General features: G+C 39.6%; 1 protein-coding gene across 1 annotated transcript in view; it reads right to left on the bottom strand.

Annotated features, from left to right (window-relative positions):
- Positions 1–17,076, bottom strand: part of NRCAM (neuronal cell adhesion molecule) — a gene marked incomplete in the record, with an annotated part of 187,587 nt that overhangs the window by 68,147 nt on the left and 102,364 nt on the right. The window contains 5 exon segments of the mRNA XM_034769450.1: positions 978–1,117; positions 1,212–1,378; positions 1,714–1,825; positions 3,165–3,308; positions 16,680–16,811. Of these exon segments, the coding sequence (XP_034625341.1) occupies positions 978–1,117; positions 1,212–1,378; positions 1,714–1,825; positions 3,165–3,308; positions 16,680–16,811 (695 nt within the window).

The raw sequence follows: 17,076 nt of genomic DNA, 5'->3' as shown, positions 1-17,076 counted from the left end.
AGACTAACAGAAGTATTGGGAGCATAAGCTTTCGTGGGTAAGAACCTCACTTCTTCAGATGCAAGTCATCAGATGTCTTGCATCTGAAGAAGTGAGGTTCTTACCCACGAAAGCTTATGCTCCCAATACTTCTGTTAGTCTCAAAGGTGCCACAGGACCCTCTGTTGCTTTTTACAGATTCAGACTAACACGGCTACCCCTCTGATACTTGGGTCATTCTGTTTGCTTGTTTTGAATATCAGCACAATATTAACACTCTTCAGTCTTCTGAAATTTCCCTTGTATTTCAAAATTTATAAAATGAATATCAGCAGGCCAGAGATCTCCTCACACAGCACTTTCAAGATTCCTGGGTGCAACTTTTCCATTCAGTTTAAAATGTTTATTTCTAACAGATGTTGTTTAATGACGTCCTTAGTTATTAATGGACTAGAAATTACTTCATCATCCTGATGTGATACAAGTACATCATTCTGCTTCTTTCCAGATACAGAATCAGAAATATGTATTGACCACTTCTGCCTTGCCTGCATCACAAACAATTTTACCATCTCTATCTATTAATGGGCATATACCATTGCTATGAATTCTTTTGCTCCTAATATACTTTTAAAAACTCTTTCTTATTGTTCTCAGCACCAACCATGGATTTGTCCCTGATGTCTTTAGCTTCCCTTATCAAATTTCTACTATTCAGGCTTCTAATTTATTTTGATTGCTATTTTCCATTTTTTCCATTAGTTAAATGTTGCTTTTGCATTTCTAATTGCTGCCTTCACTTTGCCACTGTATTAGGATGGGCTTTTAGGCAAAGACAAACATGGGTCTGATGTTGTTATTGATTAATCTTCTTGTGGAAGTTACTCAACATATGTTGGCTTGTACATTTCAGATGAACAGGAGAAACATGAACAAAAATGAATTTAAAAATACAATTACAAAAAAACAAAATAAATAATTTATCTGTACCTTTCATCATCTGGCAGTTCACCATTATCCTTCAACCACATAATAGTTGGTATTAAGGTAGGATCGTGCTTTATAGTACACTCAAAGGAAACCTGGCCACCCCTTTGAATGATTTTGTATTCAGGCTGTTTAATAATCATTGTTGGATCTGAAATTTAGAGTTACTATTAGACATTTAAATTGTTTGAAATTCTGGGTTAAATTGTGATTAAAATGGTTTACAACAATGATTGGTTTCTTACCTTTGACTTCTAGATGAACCTCATTTTGTACCTTTCCTAATTTATTCCTTGCTACACAGGTATATGTACCAGTACTATCCTTTTGTGCCACAGGAATTTCCAGAGTTCCATTGTCATGGAAAACATAAAGATCTCCGCGCAGGATGCTCCCTTTTACTCCCTTAAACCTTTATATTAAAAATTGTATCATTATCCAATATCATGCACTAATTCAATCATATCTAGTGTGAGAAAAGCAAATTTTAGAGTACTGGATAAGAAAATACAGATGTCAAGTAAATCCATGTAGTGAAATTTAAAATGGAAACTATCAGTAATTTAATTAAATGTTAAATTACATGAATAATTTAATGTATCAATATTGTAATCAGTGCATGTTAAAAAAAAGAGCGCCCTACTTTATTTAAAAAAAAAAGAAATCTAGAATAACAAAAAACATTTAAATGATTGCTTTCAAGGAAAGTGTATGCCTCTTCAGAAGTACTGATACACAATGACTTACCATTCAATTTCAGGCACAGGTGAACCAAAAAAAGCACAATCTAGCAACGCAGGATTGTTTGCAATGACTTGATATAATTTATTAGCAGGAGTCAGAATTCTTGGTGGCTCAGCTAAAAAGACAACACAACACATTTTATTTTATTTATCTATATATAAGGCATATTTGATTACGAAGATCAGGAGTAGCCTATAAAATTACACATTTACATCTCCCTCTGAGGTGACTTAGGGGCTCTATCTAACTCTGCTGCTGGTAGTCTGTAAAAGCTGTAATACAGGGGAATCTCCCTGTTACAAGTAAATACTTCCTTCTTGTTTTTCAGTGAGCAATAGTGATAGGCACCGAAGCATGTGACTTCACTGGAAGAATTAAATCAGAAAATGCTCAAAAAAAGGAAGCAAGGTCTATTGGTCCAAATATCATTGCCCCAATGCAGATAACTGATTTGAACCCACAATTACTAGGATGTTCTACAACCCCTGGGTGCAGGGAAGCTGCACACACCAGGATCTGGGGTTAAACTCTTTGGTGAAGCACCTTTCCTTTCCTCTGAGGCATCTTGCAATGAAAGAGGGTCTTTCCTTGGCTCCATCTGCTGAACTCTGATCTTTGGAACTGATTCTGTTGTTTCCTCATGGTGAGGCTTTACAAGGTGACCTCTTTCCAACTCAGATTTTACAACAGGCTTAAGCTCACAGGGAGGCACTGAAGGCCATACTACTCATGGCTGGAGACACTTTCTTAGGAGAAGGTCTTCCTGACTCAAGCATAACCAGATCATCTTGCAAGAGCAGCATCTGAAACAGCGTCTTAAAATCCTTTTGGATCCTTTTTGAGAAGATCTTAAAGGTGTTGCAGGCTTTAGCTGAGTGTCCTTTACCTTTTTCAAGACTATCTGACGTCCCGGTTTTTATGTGGATCAAGATAACATTTTTTTTTAACGGAACATTAAAAAAATTAAAATGAAACATTAATGTAAACCTAGTACTAATTAACTCTTTACAGCTATTTTTGTTTGCCTGATTTAACAGAGAAAGGGGACAAGATGCTTTCATGCCTCCTTCAGCAGAGTGGAGAGAGGAAGTTAGAGAGAATGGGGTATCTATGCTCTTCATCTATAGAGTGAGGGCTCAGGAGATATGCTCACACTCTACTCAAAAAAGTTCTGTAGCTGTATGGCAGGGCATGCAACCCCTACAGTGGGGCTCTGTGGAGACCATATATGAAGGAGAAGAAAGAACTGTGTAATATAGGGGTTTGGTTAGTATTCATAATCACTTGCAATATAAAACATTTATTTTATTAACATTTATGTTGACTTAATCAGCAATATTTTTCTGTTACTTACCATTGCAGAAAGTCTGGATTAAATTAAACAATACCAGGAAAATTTATTAATCAACAACTCTTAATTAAGTTACAGATGAAAAACGAAAGATTGATCTTACCCAAAACATTCACAAATGCATTTGCCAGCAAGTATCCATATTCATTAGAGGCATTGCATTGATAAACAGCACTTGATCTTTCTTGCACATCAGAGAAAATAATGGTATCACCATCTACTTTTCTGCTAGGATCTTCTGGGGCAACTATATGGGTTAAAAAAAGTGTATTTATTCTTTCTTAAATTGTTATTAAGATGATGAGTATTATGTTTGTGAAGGGAATAAAATATTATGAAAGACAGAAGTATTTCTTGATTCCCTCTTCCCAGACTTCCCTTCAGTGGTTCACCATTATATCATGACGCGATTTAGAAGGTTATCCAGATTCTATCCTTATTCTATACTTATACTGTCCACTGTTCTTTTATGATTAACATCAAAGGCATATGATCCATGTAATTTGAAGAGGAAAACATACAAAAATATACTGATGTATTTACGATTCAGGAAAACAAAGATACAGACACAGATATGTAATGATTGGGATAAGAAAAAACATTCTTCTTAATGCCAAAAGAAAATTAATTTATAAAGATGGGGGAAATTTAGAATATTCTAGGAACTCCAACTGTTCACATGTTCTGCTATTCTTAAACATAAATATGTCTAAAAACATAAAATAAAAAATAGCTTTCCCCACATGAAAATTACCTCAAATTAAACTATAACAGGTCAGATGCATTACTGGGTAGGAGTTCGTTGTGAACATGCTAGGAGCATTTATGGAAGTGGTGTTAGTGGTTCAGTAGGTGGCACTCTTTCCCCTGAATGAGTACTGAACCACTGCCAGTTCTAAACTGTTCTGTAGTGCTGCTGCATGGTATTAAACAGCTGCTGAGTTCTAGAAGTGGCCTGGGATGCTTTGGGATGAAATATATAATGCAGAGTAAAAGGCAGACATATTATTGAAGTTACTGGACCAAATATTGCTCAGTTATCCCTGCACAACCACAATAAATTGGGTGGGGTTGCATAGGTGAAACTGAAAATAGAATCTAGACTGTCAAATTTTGTTGTATATAAATAAATACACAAAATTACAGTTTTAATGTATTTGCAGACACCACATTTTTGGTGGTATCTCCCGGGTCTACATCCCCTGATATTATCTGTGAATTTGAGAGCATAATTAAGCCTGCAGAATGCATTGCCAAAGATATAATTCAGACCAAGAGCTGAAGAGAAGTAAAAAAAAGAATCAATTTATATGGATTATAAGAACATGCACTGTTAAATTAGCAAGAATTTTTTTTTAAATGATATAAATCTTCATGCTTCAGGGCAAAACTTAACTTCTAACTGAGAGGGATTAGGAATTAATTCCCCATATAGTTTATTTCACAACTGCCTATTATGGGTTGTTTTCCTTGCACCGTATACTAAAACATCTGGTACTGACAACTGCGACAGACAAGATAGTAGACTAGAAATATCTCTGGTTCTGTTTCTCATTATGATCCCCTTTCCTCTGCTCAAATGGCTCTCATCTCACCCTGATTCCAAGGCTTAGTTTACACAAAGAAATTGCACCAATTTAACTAAATCATTTTCTAAATACATTTTTCCTATCCAATTCCAGGCTCAAGAATGGTTTCCTTCTGAAGCCCAGTTCACCTCCATTCCTAAATCTGGGCCACCATCACTCTGTTGTTGGAGGTAATCGCCTTTGCTTTGCTTCCTTTTGTACCAAAAGCTCCCTGTCTTCTCATATTCTATTTCAAGACCCCTTTTACCTTAATTCTGCCCATCACCTATATTTCAACTGACTTAACTACCTGGCTGCTTGGTTGTTCACAACATCAACATTTGCCTGTACCTCAGAGAATCCTACTCTCTTTACTACTAAGTACTACTCCTGGTTCAAAACATGTTGCCAACAGACATGCCAAACCCGTGAAAAAAATGCAGAAATGTGGCTTAATTGGCTTGTGAGTTGCTTGTTGGCTAGTTTTTGTCTTGTAGCTTGTTACTTGTTTGTCTTGTAGCTTGTTGCTTCTTTTTTTTGATCGGCTCCTGGCAAGCAGGGGCAAAGGGGGGAGACAGTCAGGGTGCACAGCAGGCCCACCACAGTCCCAGACTGTATGCGGGGCGATCTAGGCAAATAAAGTGTTGTGGTTGTTAGAGATTGGCTTGTTTTGGCCTTGTTTTGAAATAGGATTAGCTTGATTTTTGGCTTATTGTGAACATCGGGGTGCTTATTTACCACGTGAAAGTTGGCAACTGTGGTTGCCAATACTGGCCCTACTAAAAATGTGAAGGAGCCATGCTATTTCACATGTTCACATGCTATGTCAAAGATCTTAATTTTATGAGGAAATTTCAAACTCACAAAGTGAAAGAAATCCTCCCATCCCCTGACATTAAATGCTTATACAAGGTCTCAATATAATCTCCGAGGGCATATTTACTGTGCTAGGCCCTGATCCTGCAAAAGAACTTTCTGCCAGTGTAGATCCCTTTTACAGGATGAAGTACTTTGAGTTGACTGGCAAAACCACATCAGTTTACATACCTGCATACTTAAAAAAAATCTTCTTTATATGGAATATGTATATTCTGTGTGATTAATTTAGGAATTCATTTAATCAAAGATTGATTCTACTGGCATATAATTTAGGAACTTCTTTAATATTCATGAAACTTATGATTCTTTTACTGCGTTCATCAACATGTAAAAGCAAAAAAAAAACCCAACAAACAGTTAACTGTCTTTGGGCAATTACCTCAGACAAAGATGTACCAGTAGCACATAAAAGAGATGACATTATTTTTGGAAATGGACTATTTTTTGCAAGCAAGAAGAAGGATTTGCCTTCTAAGACCAGTTTTGTTACATTATTTGATAATTTGTAAATTACGTTCACCATTGTGGAAGGAAGCAACTGAAAATGAGCTCATTTTTACACTTTTATGACAATGATGCTATAGGTAGCATTGAAAAGCCACTTTTAATATATGTGCCATTTTCTGTTGCTTATAACTTTCCCCACGAATTACTTTTTGGGATGAAATTTGTCACATTAAGACTCAGTTCAAAAGTTAACTTGTGTGAGGAGGGTGGGGTGGGGTAGAGGGAGGGGGAGTGTTAAAATTCCATTCAGATGTGTTTGAGATGTCAGTGTGTGGAAAGATCAGTCAAATCTGACTGTTTTTTGCAGTCCTATCTAAAAGCTGGCTACTTTTTAGAACTTCAGTAAATCTATGGACTTAAGCCCCAATCCTGCAATCTGATCCATGTGGACAGACCCCTGACCTCAAGCAGAGCCCAACTGACTGTGCATAAGGGACTTGCCCATGTAGATGATCAGAGTGCAGAATCATGACTTTTGGTCACAGACATAACATGGACTATTGGCATATTAGCCAAAAACTGAGGTAGAAACATTGACAGCAAAAGCAGCAGGAAGCTGCACATTGTTTAAATACAGTGTGCAACTTTCTGCTAAAGGAATGGTCAGGCCTTGCTCAAGGAATTCTGTTGCTCTAGACAAACTCGTAAGTATCTGTCCCTGTCAAGCCCACATTTGCTCCCACAAGGTTACTGAAACACTAATCCTGCAAATACTTACACACATGATTACATATTTGCAGGACTGAGACCTGAATGCTTTCCCACTCCCAATATTTGCAGTACCCTTAGATGCATATTTGCTTTGTGTATGTTGAACCAGCTTTCTATGTGCTTCTCCAAATATGCAAATAAATACAGCACGTTCAAATACAAAGAAAGCTATATATTATGTCCAACACTCTCTTCATCTTAGCTAGTCATTCCACACCATAAGTCTCCCCTATGGTGATCTGAATCTATCATCATTATTAGACTGTACATCCAGTTCTAGTTTTGCATGATATCCCCCATCTCCTAAATAGCACTGGAAATTTCTTACAATAATATGTTTATTTGATTGGACTTAGTAGCACCATTCTATTTTCTTTTTAAAAAGGTAAATGCAACATTATAGAAACATTAAAAGCAACTTTATGGTTAGAGTTGGGTGAAAAATGGGAAAAAAATTCCACAGAATTGTTTTTGCCATTTCTCATTGAAATTTCTAATTTCTGATGAGGTGTATTTACTCTTTAAATTGTATATGTACAAAATTCAGGAACTTCAAATTTATGATTCTCAGAGCAACAGTTAGTTGAGTACATTGCATGTCCAGTGCATATAAACGTAGATAACTAGCAGTCAAAAGAAGAAACTTTTACCAATTACCAAGAAAAAAATCCCTGACAATAAAATATTAGGGCCTGAATTAAAGCCCACTGAAGTCAATTGAAGTCTGTCCATTGATTTCAATGGACTTTGGATCAGGCCCTAAAATGCTATTGAATAGTCTTGCCAAGGAAAGGGGGGGAGTTACATTGCCTGGCATATTTAACATTTGACTAGTCAAACATGTAATAGATGTCCATTAGAGAATAACCCCAAGAATGGAGATGGGCTGGATGGCCTAAGATGTATTTTTCCATCTCTGGTTTCTATAAATTTATGATTTATTAATTATTATTATTACTACTACTATGATAATTGGTCAAGCCGTTGACTGTTCCCAGAATCACTGAATGACTTCCTCATATGGAATGGGTTGCCTAGACAGGTGGTGGAATCTCCTTCCTTAAAGGTTTTTAAAGTCAGGCTTGACAAAGCCCTGGCTGGGATGATTTAGTTGGGGATTGGTCCTGCTTTGAGCAGGGGTTGGACGAGATGACCTCCTGAGGTCCCTTCCAACCCTGATATTCTATGATTCTGTGATTTCCATGTCTGAAATGAAGAAGCCACCAAATATTAATATCACAGAAGAGCCAGTATTAAATGTTCTCAGCAATGTTTATTTAAACTGTTAGTCCCACAGGGCAGGATCCTTGTCTTTTATTTGCCTGTAAAGTGCAATGCAGGCCCAGGATATTATACAAATTATTGTCAGAAATATGCTACTTGGAACACAACCATATTTTGTAGGGTAGGCTGCTAACTGTGTTTCTATTTGAAAGTGAAAGTGATAACAAGTATGTTGATGACATGCTCAGATGCTGTGTTGGAGACTCCCTTGAGCTAAAAGCTAACCCAATATACTAGAAGGAAAAGAAACACAGTAACCTGGCTTCCTTTTCACTTATCAATGACATATGTACACCTTGTCTTTTTGCTCATCTTGGAGCATAATCTTTCTTTGATCAATAAGATGTCATAAACAATACACAGTAAAAGTGGAGAAGAATTTCTCTTTGGGACGGAATAGCAAAATGAATTACTCTAAGTGCCTTTAGATGCCAAAATCTTCTTTAACATGGTACATCTACGAATCAAGAGCAACCATTTCTGCCATGCTTTTAAAGTGAGTAGGTATGATTTCTGATAAACCTTTCAGAAATAAATTTTTATTTTTTCAACCCCCAAATAAAGTCCAATAAGATAGGGTTGGGACTCATAATTATGTACTTATACTTGATGCTTGATACTAACAGCATAACAGAAGGAAATGTCGTTAAACTGTGATAATTCACAATCTCTTGTTCATCTTTTTTAAAAAGCTGTTATGGTATAATTTTGCATCAGGGTAGAAAATTAATCATTCAAAGAAACAAATACTTGATATGAATGTTGACACTGAACATATTTCATCATTACTGTAGAGCCCAGATTGTCAAAAATATTTCTCATAGCTTATGCACATTTTGCAGTGAATGTAAACACTATGGCGCATATCAATCATGGGTCTTATAAACGTGATCCCTAGCAGATGGTGCTGAAGACCAACCAGAGATAACTAACACATGAGCAATATTCTGAAGACACAGTAGTCCCTGTTGTTGTTTCTGCTGAGATAATATAATAATGATAAGCAGTCTTTCTTATTGACTTGAATTGAAATACTTGGCCCCTGTCTAGCCTTCATACAAAATGCTGGTCCTCATGTAGGCTTTGCAGGTTTTAGAACGATCAAAATATCATCTGTCTTATAGTCATTAATGCTAAAAGTAATGTTATTTATGTCATCCTACATGCCTCTTCCTCCAGAGGATCACATTCATAACCAATATGTAAAAGTTGCAATCATATCCATTACTTGTCAGTCATTTCCCTAGTTAAGGTTATAAATGTATGATCCAGTATTGCTGAAGGAAGTTGAAACCATAACAGTCAAATAGGATCATAGTTAATTATTTGCATAATTGTGGTGACACTATGCCTTTTATTAGCTATATTTGCAAGGACAGAATGGGGACAAGACAGTAAATATCAAATAAAGTACAGCATAAGAGAAGAATGTCCTAGTGCTTATTAGATTTAAGTAAATTCTGTTGGTAACTGGCTGAATCAAGATGGCATCAGCATCATAACCAGAGTAATCCATATCTTTGTGACCTTCAAGTTTCTCACATGCTCTACCTGAAACTAACTTTGAAGACCACCTAAAAGCTACAGTTAGTGCTGGATGTGGCTGTTCTCCTGCATATAGGTTGTAGATGCAATGAACGTTACATTTATATTATGTAAAGACTGTACGTGCAATTCAAGACACGACACAGGTGTATGATGGGGTATCCACCCACATAAGGCCTGAAAGGGTCAAGGTGGCCAGGTAGGCCAATTAGCTACCTAGGCTGCACCTGGAGAAGCCAGGGAGATGGGATTAATTAGACATGACATTCAGCTGGACAGGAAGAGGAGGGACATGTATAAAGCCCAGGATGCACAAAGGGATGGCAGGGAGATAGTCTGCAATCACTTTCTGGGAGAAGAGAGGTGTGTTTGGGGCTACGGAGATAGGAAGCCTACAGTTACTCCCTTGGAAGGTGTTGGAAGGAGTTTGGGCTGGTAAACCAGAGAGGTGGGAGAGCCAGAAAGACTGGAAAGGCTCAAGGGAAATGCAACAAGGTATGGGATAGGGCAGATCCTGGCTGCTGATGAAAGTGCCCCTGAGCTGGAACCTGGAGTACAGCAAAGGCCCGGGTTCCCCTACCAGCCACTGGGGAAGTGGCGTGGACCAGACAGCAGAGAGTGGACTGCCTGAGACAGTTTGCCTTGGAAGACTTTGATACCCCAGAAGGGGAGGATCTCAGTGATTTGGCCAGAGGGCTGAGTCACTAAGAGGAAGCTGCAACCCCTGGAGTGAGAGAGGGTGGGAGATAATGATGGGTGAAGAGACTGACGGAGGAGGGTGCAGCACCTGGAAGGAGCTAATCCCCAGAGCCGCCAGGAGGCGGTGTCACCTGCAATGCGTGGCCCCTCCGCAGTTTGGTGGAGAATGCGGACAGGCGATTACCCCTTATAAAAGAGATTGTGTAAGAGATCGTGGTGGACCATGAAGGACAGTATAAGGCGGTTACCCCTGATACAAGGGGAAGCAATAACAGAGGGAGGCAATAACAGAAAAAAAGGAACGAGAAAATGGAGTCACAGTATGTGGAAGCCTTTTCTGATGAAGGCACTTATACCCTCCCAGCCTGGACTCCAGAGTCTTCGTCCCTGCAGATGAGGACCGACAAACAGCCAGAACGGATCCAGATCCTGCTGAGGCAGCTGCTGGAGAATGAGCAGAGACAGTGGGAGGCACATTGGTACCTGCAAAACTATTTGACACAGCTGGCTGAACAACACTGTATTTATTTAAGCTCATGCAGGAAGAAATTAGAGGAGGCTGCAGAGAGTGGAAAAGAGGTATCAGGGCCAGGAGGGCAGAGGCCAAAGGAGTGTTATGCCTGCAGGTGAAGGGGACACCTGAAAAGAGAGTGCCCCTGTATGGGGAAGGAAGGAAGGAAGCCCCAAAGAGTCCAACCTATGGGGAGAACAGGGTGAGAGAGGACAATCTCACTCCAGGAGCTGCAGCTTCCTCTTCGTTTCTTGCCCTCCGGCCAGGTCACTCTGGTCCTCCCCTTCCAGGGTATGAAAGTCCTCCAAGGCAAAAGGTGCAGCACCTGGAAGGAGCTAATCCCCAAAGCCACCAGGGGGAGGTGCCACCTGCCAGGAGTGGACCTTGTGACAATGTATAATTCACTCTACATAGTTTGGGCCTGGAAACTTGAAAGGCTGCCACTTTTCTACATGCTATCCCGAGGATAAGACTGATGATTCTGAGTAATAGTGCCTAGATTTAAATGTCTACGGGCTGATGGTTGAGAGCCACAAATGTTCCCATTGTAACCAAAATCTGTAGCTCCTTAGGGCTTTGCGTAGATCTACTTTCTCAGACCTTTGATCAAAGTGGTTAAATGTCACATTATGTATTTAGACTATATTATGGGATGAGAGTATTTTTGGAGGGTTTCGTCCAGGTGTTGTTTTAATTGCATATGTTCTGTGGGGAAATTAGGACAGAAAAGCTGGGACTCTTGGCCTGTAGTTGGATTGTGTGCTTTGGAGGAGTAGGAGAAGTGTTGAAGGTAGTTAAGCAGGACTTGGAGAAGTTCTGAGCTGGGCAGTGGAAGGGCCAGGTTTGCAGGATTGAGAGCAGGGAGTAAAGAAGTCACTTGGCGAATGAGGGTGTGGTTGAACTGGTAGTTGGTGTGCATGGTGGTGAAGACAGTAGCTGAGAGGTGTTATGAGCTAGATTGGAGGGGCAGAAGTTGGGACTGGGAAAGAACAACAAGGGGACACAATGTTAAGAAGAATAAATACTGTTTTCTCTCATCTTGCCCTTTACTGTAAGCCAGCACAATTTTTCATTCTACAAGAGAGAGAGGACAGAAGATGGAAGAGAGTGCCCTTTTATCTTCTTTCTTCCCCCACCAACCCTTCCTTATTCGCCTGAAAAATAGTTCCCTGAGACCTCCTAATTGGAACCCCAGGTTCTCACTCTGAAAACAGTATCAACCTACAGGGGATGGTAGGAAGTGGAGGCTATAGGGTGACAGATTGTTACCTGCAGCCCCACCATGTATTTTGGGCACCAGCAACCACTGTCTATTGGGTACACTGTACACTGTATGCAGTAAATAAAATCCAGTTTCAATGAATTTCATCCATTCTATATTCATTAGCCCAGATCCTGGCCCAACTGCACAACTCCAGCAGGAATGATGGCTGGAGTGGTGAGTGCATGCTGGCACTGACAGCCCATCTCATTCTCCTGTGGGACTGGTCTCCTACAGAATATCAGAGCCCAGTAGCCTCCATCCCACACTCATGTGGCTGGGACCAGCAGAGTGCATGTGCGTGTGCAAAAATTCAGGGAAAATAATAAGAACTAAGAATTTTCCTAACCAAGGATTATGAAACATTCTCATGAACAAAGATCAAAGGGTTATCATTTTCTGTCTTCAATTCAATGTATTATGTGATTACAAAGAGAGACTGAATAAAAATATCATTTTAATGTGAAAAATGATACAAGCATGTAAAGAACATATCAAGTGAAGATAATCAGTTTCTTTCAGTACACAACGTCCTCTAATTTTGAAATGTGTGTGTTTAATATTTAATAGCTCAGCCTGTACTATAAACCACTGAACCAATAAATCTGTCTTTTGTGCAGTATTGCAAGTACCTTTCTGAAGTCCAATTATGTCAGTGGTTCCCCTTCTAATTAATTTGGATAGTTACTTTCTTAAAAGTTTATGCAGGATTTCCCTTCTGTAAACCCATGTTAAATATTTAAACCATAAAACAGTAAAGATTGTGCAGAAGTATGAATAGTGCTGAACTCAAGTGTTAACTGAAGCACAAGACAAAGCACAGTCAGGGTCTGAACTGGACGCCCTTACTCATGCGAGTTATCGTACTTGACCTCAGCTAGACCACTCATATAAAGATTACTCATGTGAGTAAGCATTGCAAGATTATTCCCTTATCATTCCAGCAAATTACTGTAATTATAAAATTGTTTTCTGCTTACAAATGTGATCATTAACTAAAAATGAACTAAAATTTATTTCTTTTAAAAAAGATGTTTACACCAGGTAACAGACTCTGAGGGTGGGCGGAGGCAATTATTTTAGCCACTACTCTTTTTTAATTAATTTTTTTAAGTGCCCACTATTTTCCCCCTTTTTTGCATGATGTTGCCTTTCAACTTTCTCCCTCTCCCTCATCTCACTCCTTGATGTTAGGACCTTTCCTTTAACTGAAACACGGGTGAGAGGCTCTCTCTTCAACACTGCCCCATCCCTTGTCTGACTATAATAGGAAAACAAAGCAGGAAGCATTAAGCATCTCCCAGTTGTATTTTCCAATAGAAAACTAAAGTACTGCAAACAGATGATTGGGCCACAGGAGGTGCATTGTGGGATCTATGGTGACAGAAGGTCTTTGAAATTCAAATATAGCAGTTTTGCTTCGAAATGGTGCCACTGGTGTAGCTCTCCTAGCACTGCCCTGCAGCCCAACCAGCTGCTTTAGTTTAATCATTTTACAATGGTACATTAAAAATTCAACCGGAAGCAAGTGGGGCCCCGCCCACATAAGTATTTTCTATGCCAAGTGAAAAAGAGGGCATGCTGCATTGGCAAATCCCACAGACTGGCTTCAGCTATTTTAAACTGGAACATTTTCCTTTTAGAAGCTGCAGAATTCGTAAGTATAGCACTCTGTCACTTGGCTCCATTTATCTCCCGCACTCCCTCAGATGCCCTGTCATTAGTTACACTTTGCACTGCAGTAGTCAGCTAAACTCCCAGTTAAATATTTGCAACTGCTAAGGGAAGAAGAATGGTGGAAGGGGGGACAGAACCCTGCTAAGGAGTGAGAGAGATCTGGAACTTCCAAAGATATCAGTGACTCATCAGTATGCAATAGAGGTGAGAGGTGGATTCTGATTACCAGAGGAGGAAGGCTGGAATAATCAAGAAGGATAGAAGAGAGAGTTGAACAGAGAGTGGAGTCTGCAGTGGGAGGGGCTAGATGAACTGTAAGGGCTGACAGGACAAAAACATCTACATAAAAATAGGGCAGGAAAGGAAATGAAACAGCAGGAGAAAGTAAAGAAAGAAAATTATGAAAAGGGTATAAAAATTTATTTGTTATTTTATTAGCTATTAACCTATTTGAGTGTATCCAGCACACTTATGAATGCTTTGAGATTTACTATTTAACCTCAAGGCTATGTGACTGAGTTAGCCATCGTGACCCAGCATTTTAAAACCTATGTTACAATCTTAATATCTTAATCAAATCATATTTATCACTCACCTTCCCTGGTGCGTGCTTCTATCTTCTCCCCTGAAGATGTCTGGCTTACAGCATTATCCCTCAACTTCTCCTGATATTCTCCTTTTAAGTCACATTATTAGCTGTTTCCCCATACCTGCTGTCTGTCTTCATTTTCCAAGAGGTTTTACACCTATCAGGTAAGGTTTTACTTCTCTCTTTTGCAACTTCCTGGGATGGACTCTGACTCCTGGAAGTCCTGCTGTCTCTTTAACTGATCTTTACTTGAACCACTTCTTACTTTTTTTTTTAACTTCTTTGGCAATTTCCCTTTCATACTACACTTTCAAATCGTTAAAGTGCCAGCACAAAATGGCAGAATTTTAGAATACTATCATCATTTCTGACAAAGCAGCTGGTTAGGTTGTCTGGCTTTTAAAAAAATATATATGGAAATATACCTATCTCATAGAACTGGAGGGGACCCCTAAAGGTCATTGAGGCCGGCCTCCGCCTTCACTAGCAGGACCAAGTACTGATTTTTGCCCCAGATCCCTAAGTGGCCCCCTCAAAGATTAAACTCACAACCCTGGGTTTAGCAGGCCAATGCTCAAACCACTGAGCTATCCCTCCCCCCTTTGTCTTAAGTTTTACGTTGGGAAAGATGAGGGATAAGGTGAAGGACCAGCAGTGATTATATGATATAATATAAGCTGAATACAGTAACTCCTCACTTAAAGTCGTCCCGCTTAACGTTGTTTCAATGTTAAGTTGCTGATCAATTAGGGAACATGCTCGTTTAAAGTTGTGAAATGCTCCCTTCTAATGTTGTTTGGCAGCTGCCTGTTTTGTCAACTGCTTGCAGGAAGAGCAGCCAGTTGCAGCTAGCTGGTGGGGGCTTGGAACCAGGGTGGACCAGCAGCCCCCATATCAGCTCCCCCCTCCCCTAAGTTCCCTGTGCAGCAGCTGCCTGCAGTTCAACTGTGTCCCTCCCCCCACTGCCATGTGCTGCTCCTGCCCTCTGCCTTGGAGCTGCTCCCCAAGACTCCTGCTTGCTGCATGGGGGGAGGGGGGAGAGGAGGGCTAATGTCAGGGTGTCTCCCCCTCCCTCCTGCACCCTGCTTAACCCATCTTCCATAGAGCGGGGGGGGGGAACGACACACACTGTGGAGGGAGCATCTAGGCAGTAGCTGTGGTCTCAGGAGGTCTCAGCAAGCTGATTTAACAGGGCAGTGTACTTAAACCTGGGGACAGCTACTTAAAGGAGAAATGTGCATTTTTTTCTCTCACACATAGGGTGTGTGTCTGCCCTCCCTCCTTTCCTGCTGCCTCTTATGAGAGTTAACCCTTAGGGCTCAGTCAATTGCTAGTTCATTTAGCAGTGAGGCATTCCCTGGAAAATATCCCACCGTCTAACTCCTCCACCTCAACCAAGCTTCACAATCATCATCACTGTGTACCAGTTTTGAAAAAAATTTCCCTGGAACCTAACCCCCCCATTTACATTAATTCTTATGGGGAAATTGGATTCGCTTAACACCGTTTTGCTTAAAGTCGCATTTTTCAGGAACATAACTACAGCATTAAGTGAGACAGCATATTGCAATATCAGTGTGTAAGTTTTCCTCAAGTACAGATGTGCTATAGATAGTAGTTGTCTTGCATCCCTTATATTGTGCTGCCAGTCATAACACTGCTAACAAATGAGTGACTGGGGCATCAATTCACAGCTGCTTTTATTATCCACATTCACAGAATCAGTTGTTTCATTGCCCAGAGGGGTTCATCTCCTCTGACACCTACTTGCCACAAGCTGATTTCCAGACAGCTGCTGATTCATTCAGACAGCCTTACTACAGTCTTTGATTGCTGAGAGCTGGAAGGCTAGAAAATATTCCAAATTCTCACCCCTATAGAGGTGCTTAATACAACCACAGAGGTTTACTTTTGACCTCGTACCCCCTTTTCAGTTCTTACACAGAACCAACTTTCCAGTGGTTCTTAAGAGAATCTGTGAATCTTAAGAGATCTAAGAGATCTAATATATATTGCAATGGCAATACGATTAGACATTCTATCCCTCTGATATCTCCAGTCAGTGGAACACATCACAGCCTTGTTACTAAGACCTTATCTCCATGAGTATTACACTAGCAGACAGCAGAACAGGATAATGAGTTGTCCACTTCAAAACAGTAATATTTGGAAGTTTCAGCACATTGGAGGTAATTTCTGCTGTTTCATCTTCATGCACAGTAGCATTTTTCTTTCACGTCATACACATTTATTATTCAACATCAGGCAAAACATCCTTAAATATGGAATAATTATTCGTATGTGAACAAGTTTCATATCCCTTATGTGTCCCTAATCTTTATTGTGGTTTTTTTTTCATCCTCCATTAAGATGATTAAAAATCTTACTTGCTATGGGCACACCATTTGTTAGCCAGCTAATATTAGGTTTGGGGTTGCCATTAGCTCTGCAGATCAGGGTTCCGTCCTCTCCAGGAGACAACACAAGGTTTCTAGGTGCTGTGATCCAGTATGGAGCAGCTTTGATCAGGAAAGAAAACACAACAATCATCAATGTTACAAGTCTCCATTCAGAAGGTCAGTACAGTAGCTATAACTGGAAAAAATGCTGATTTTTATATCTGAATAATTTACTGGTAAAATCATGTTTTGATTAGCTCAGGTTACAAGTGATACAAGCCATTAGGCTGTTAAATAGATGGACAATAAATCATAAAGAATGCATAGCTATCTACGTTAAAATTTTCAAGTAAACAAAATGTGATTCTTAACTGAATGGAAGTAA

The sequence above is a fragment of the Trachemys scripta genome, chromosome 1 (genome assembly GCF_013100865.1).
Source record: "Trachemys scripta elegans isolate TJP31775 chromosome 1, CAS_Tse_1.0, whole genome shotgun sequence".
Taxonomy (NCBI): domain Eukaryota; kingdom Metazoa; phylum Chordata; order Testudines; family Emydidae; genus Trachemys; species Trachemys scripta.
Note: the sequence above shows the minus strand (reverse complement) of the source record. Positions and strands in the feature narration are given on the sequence as shown.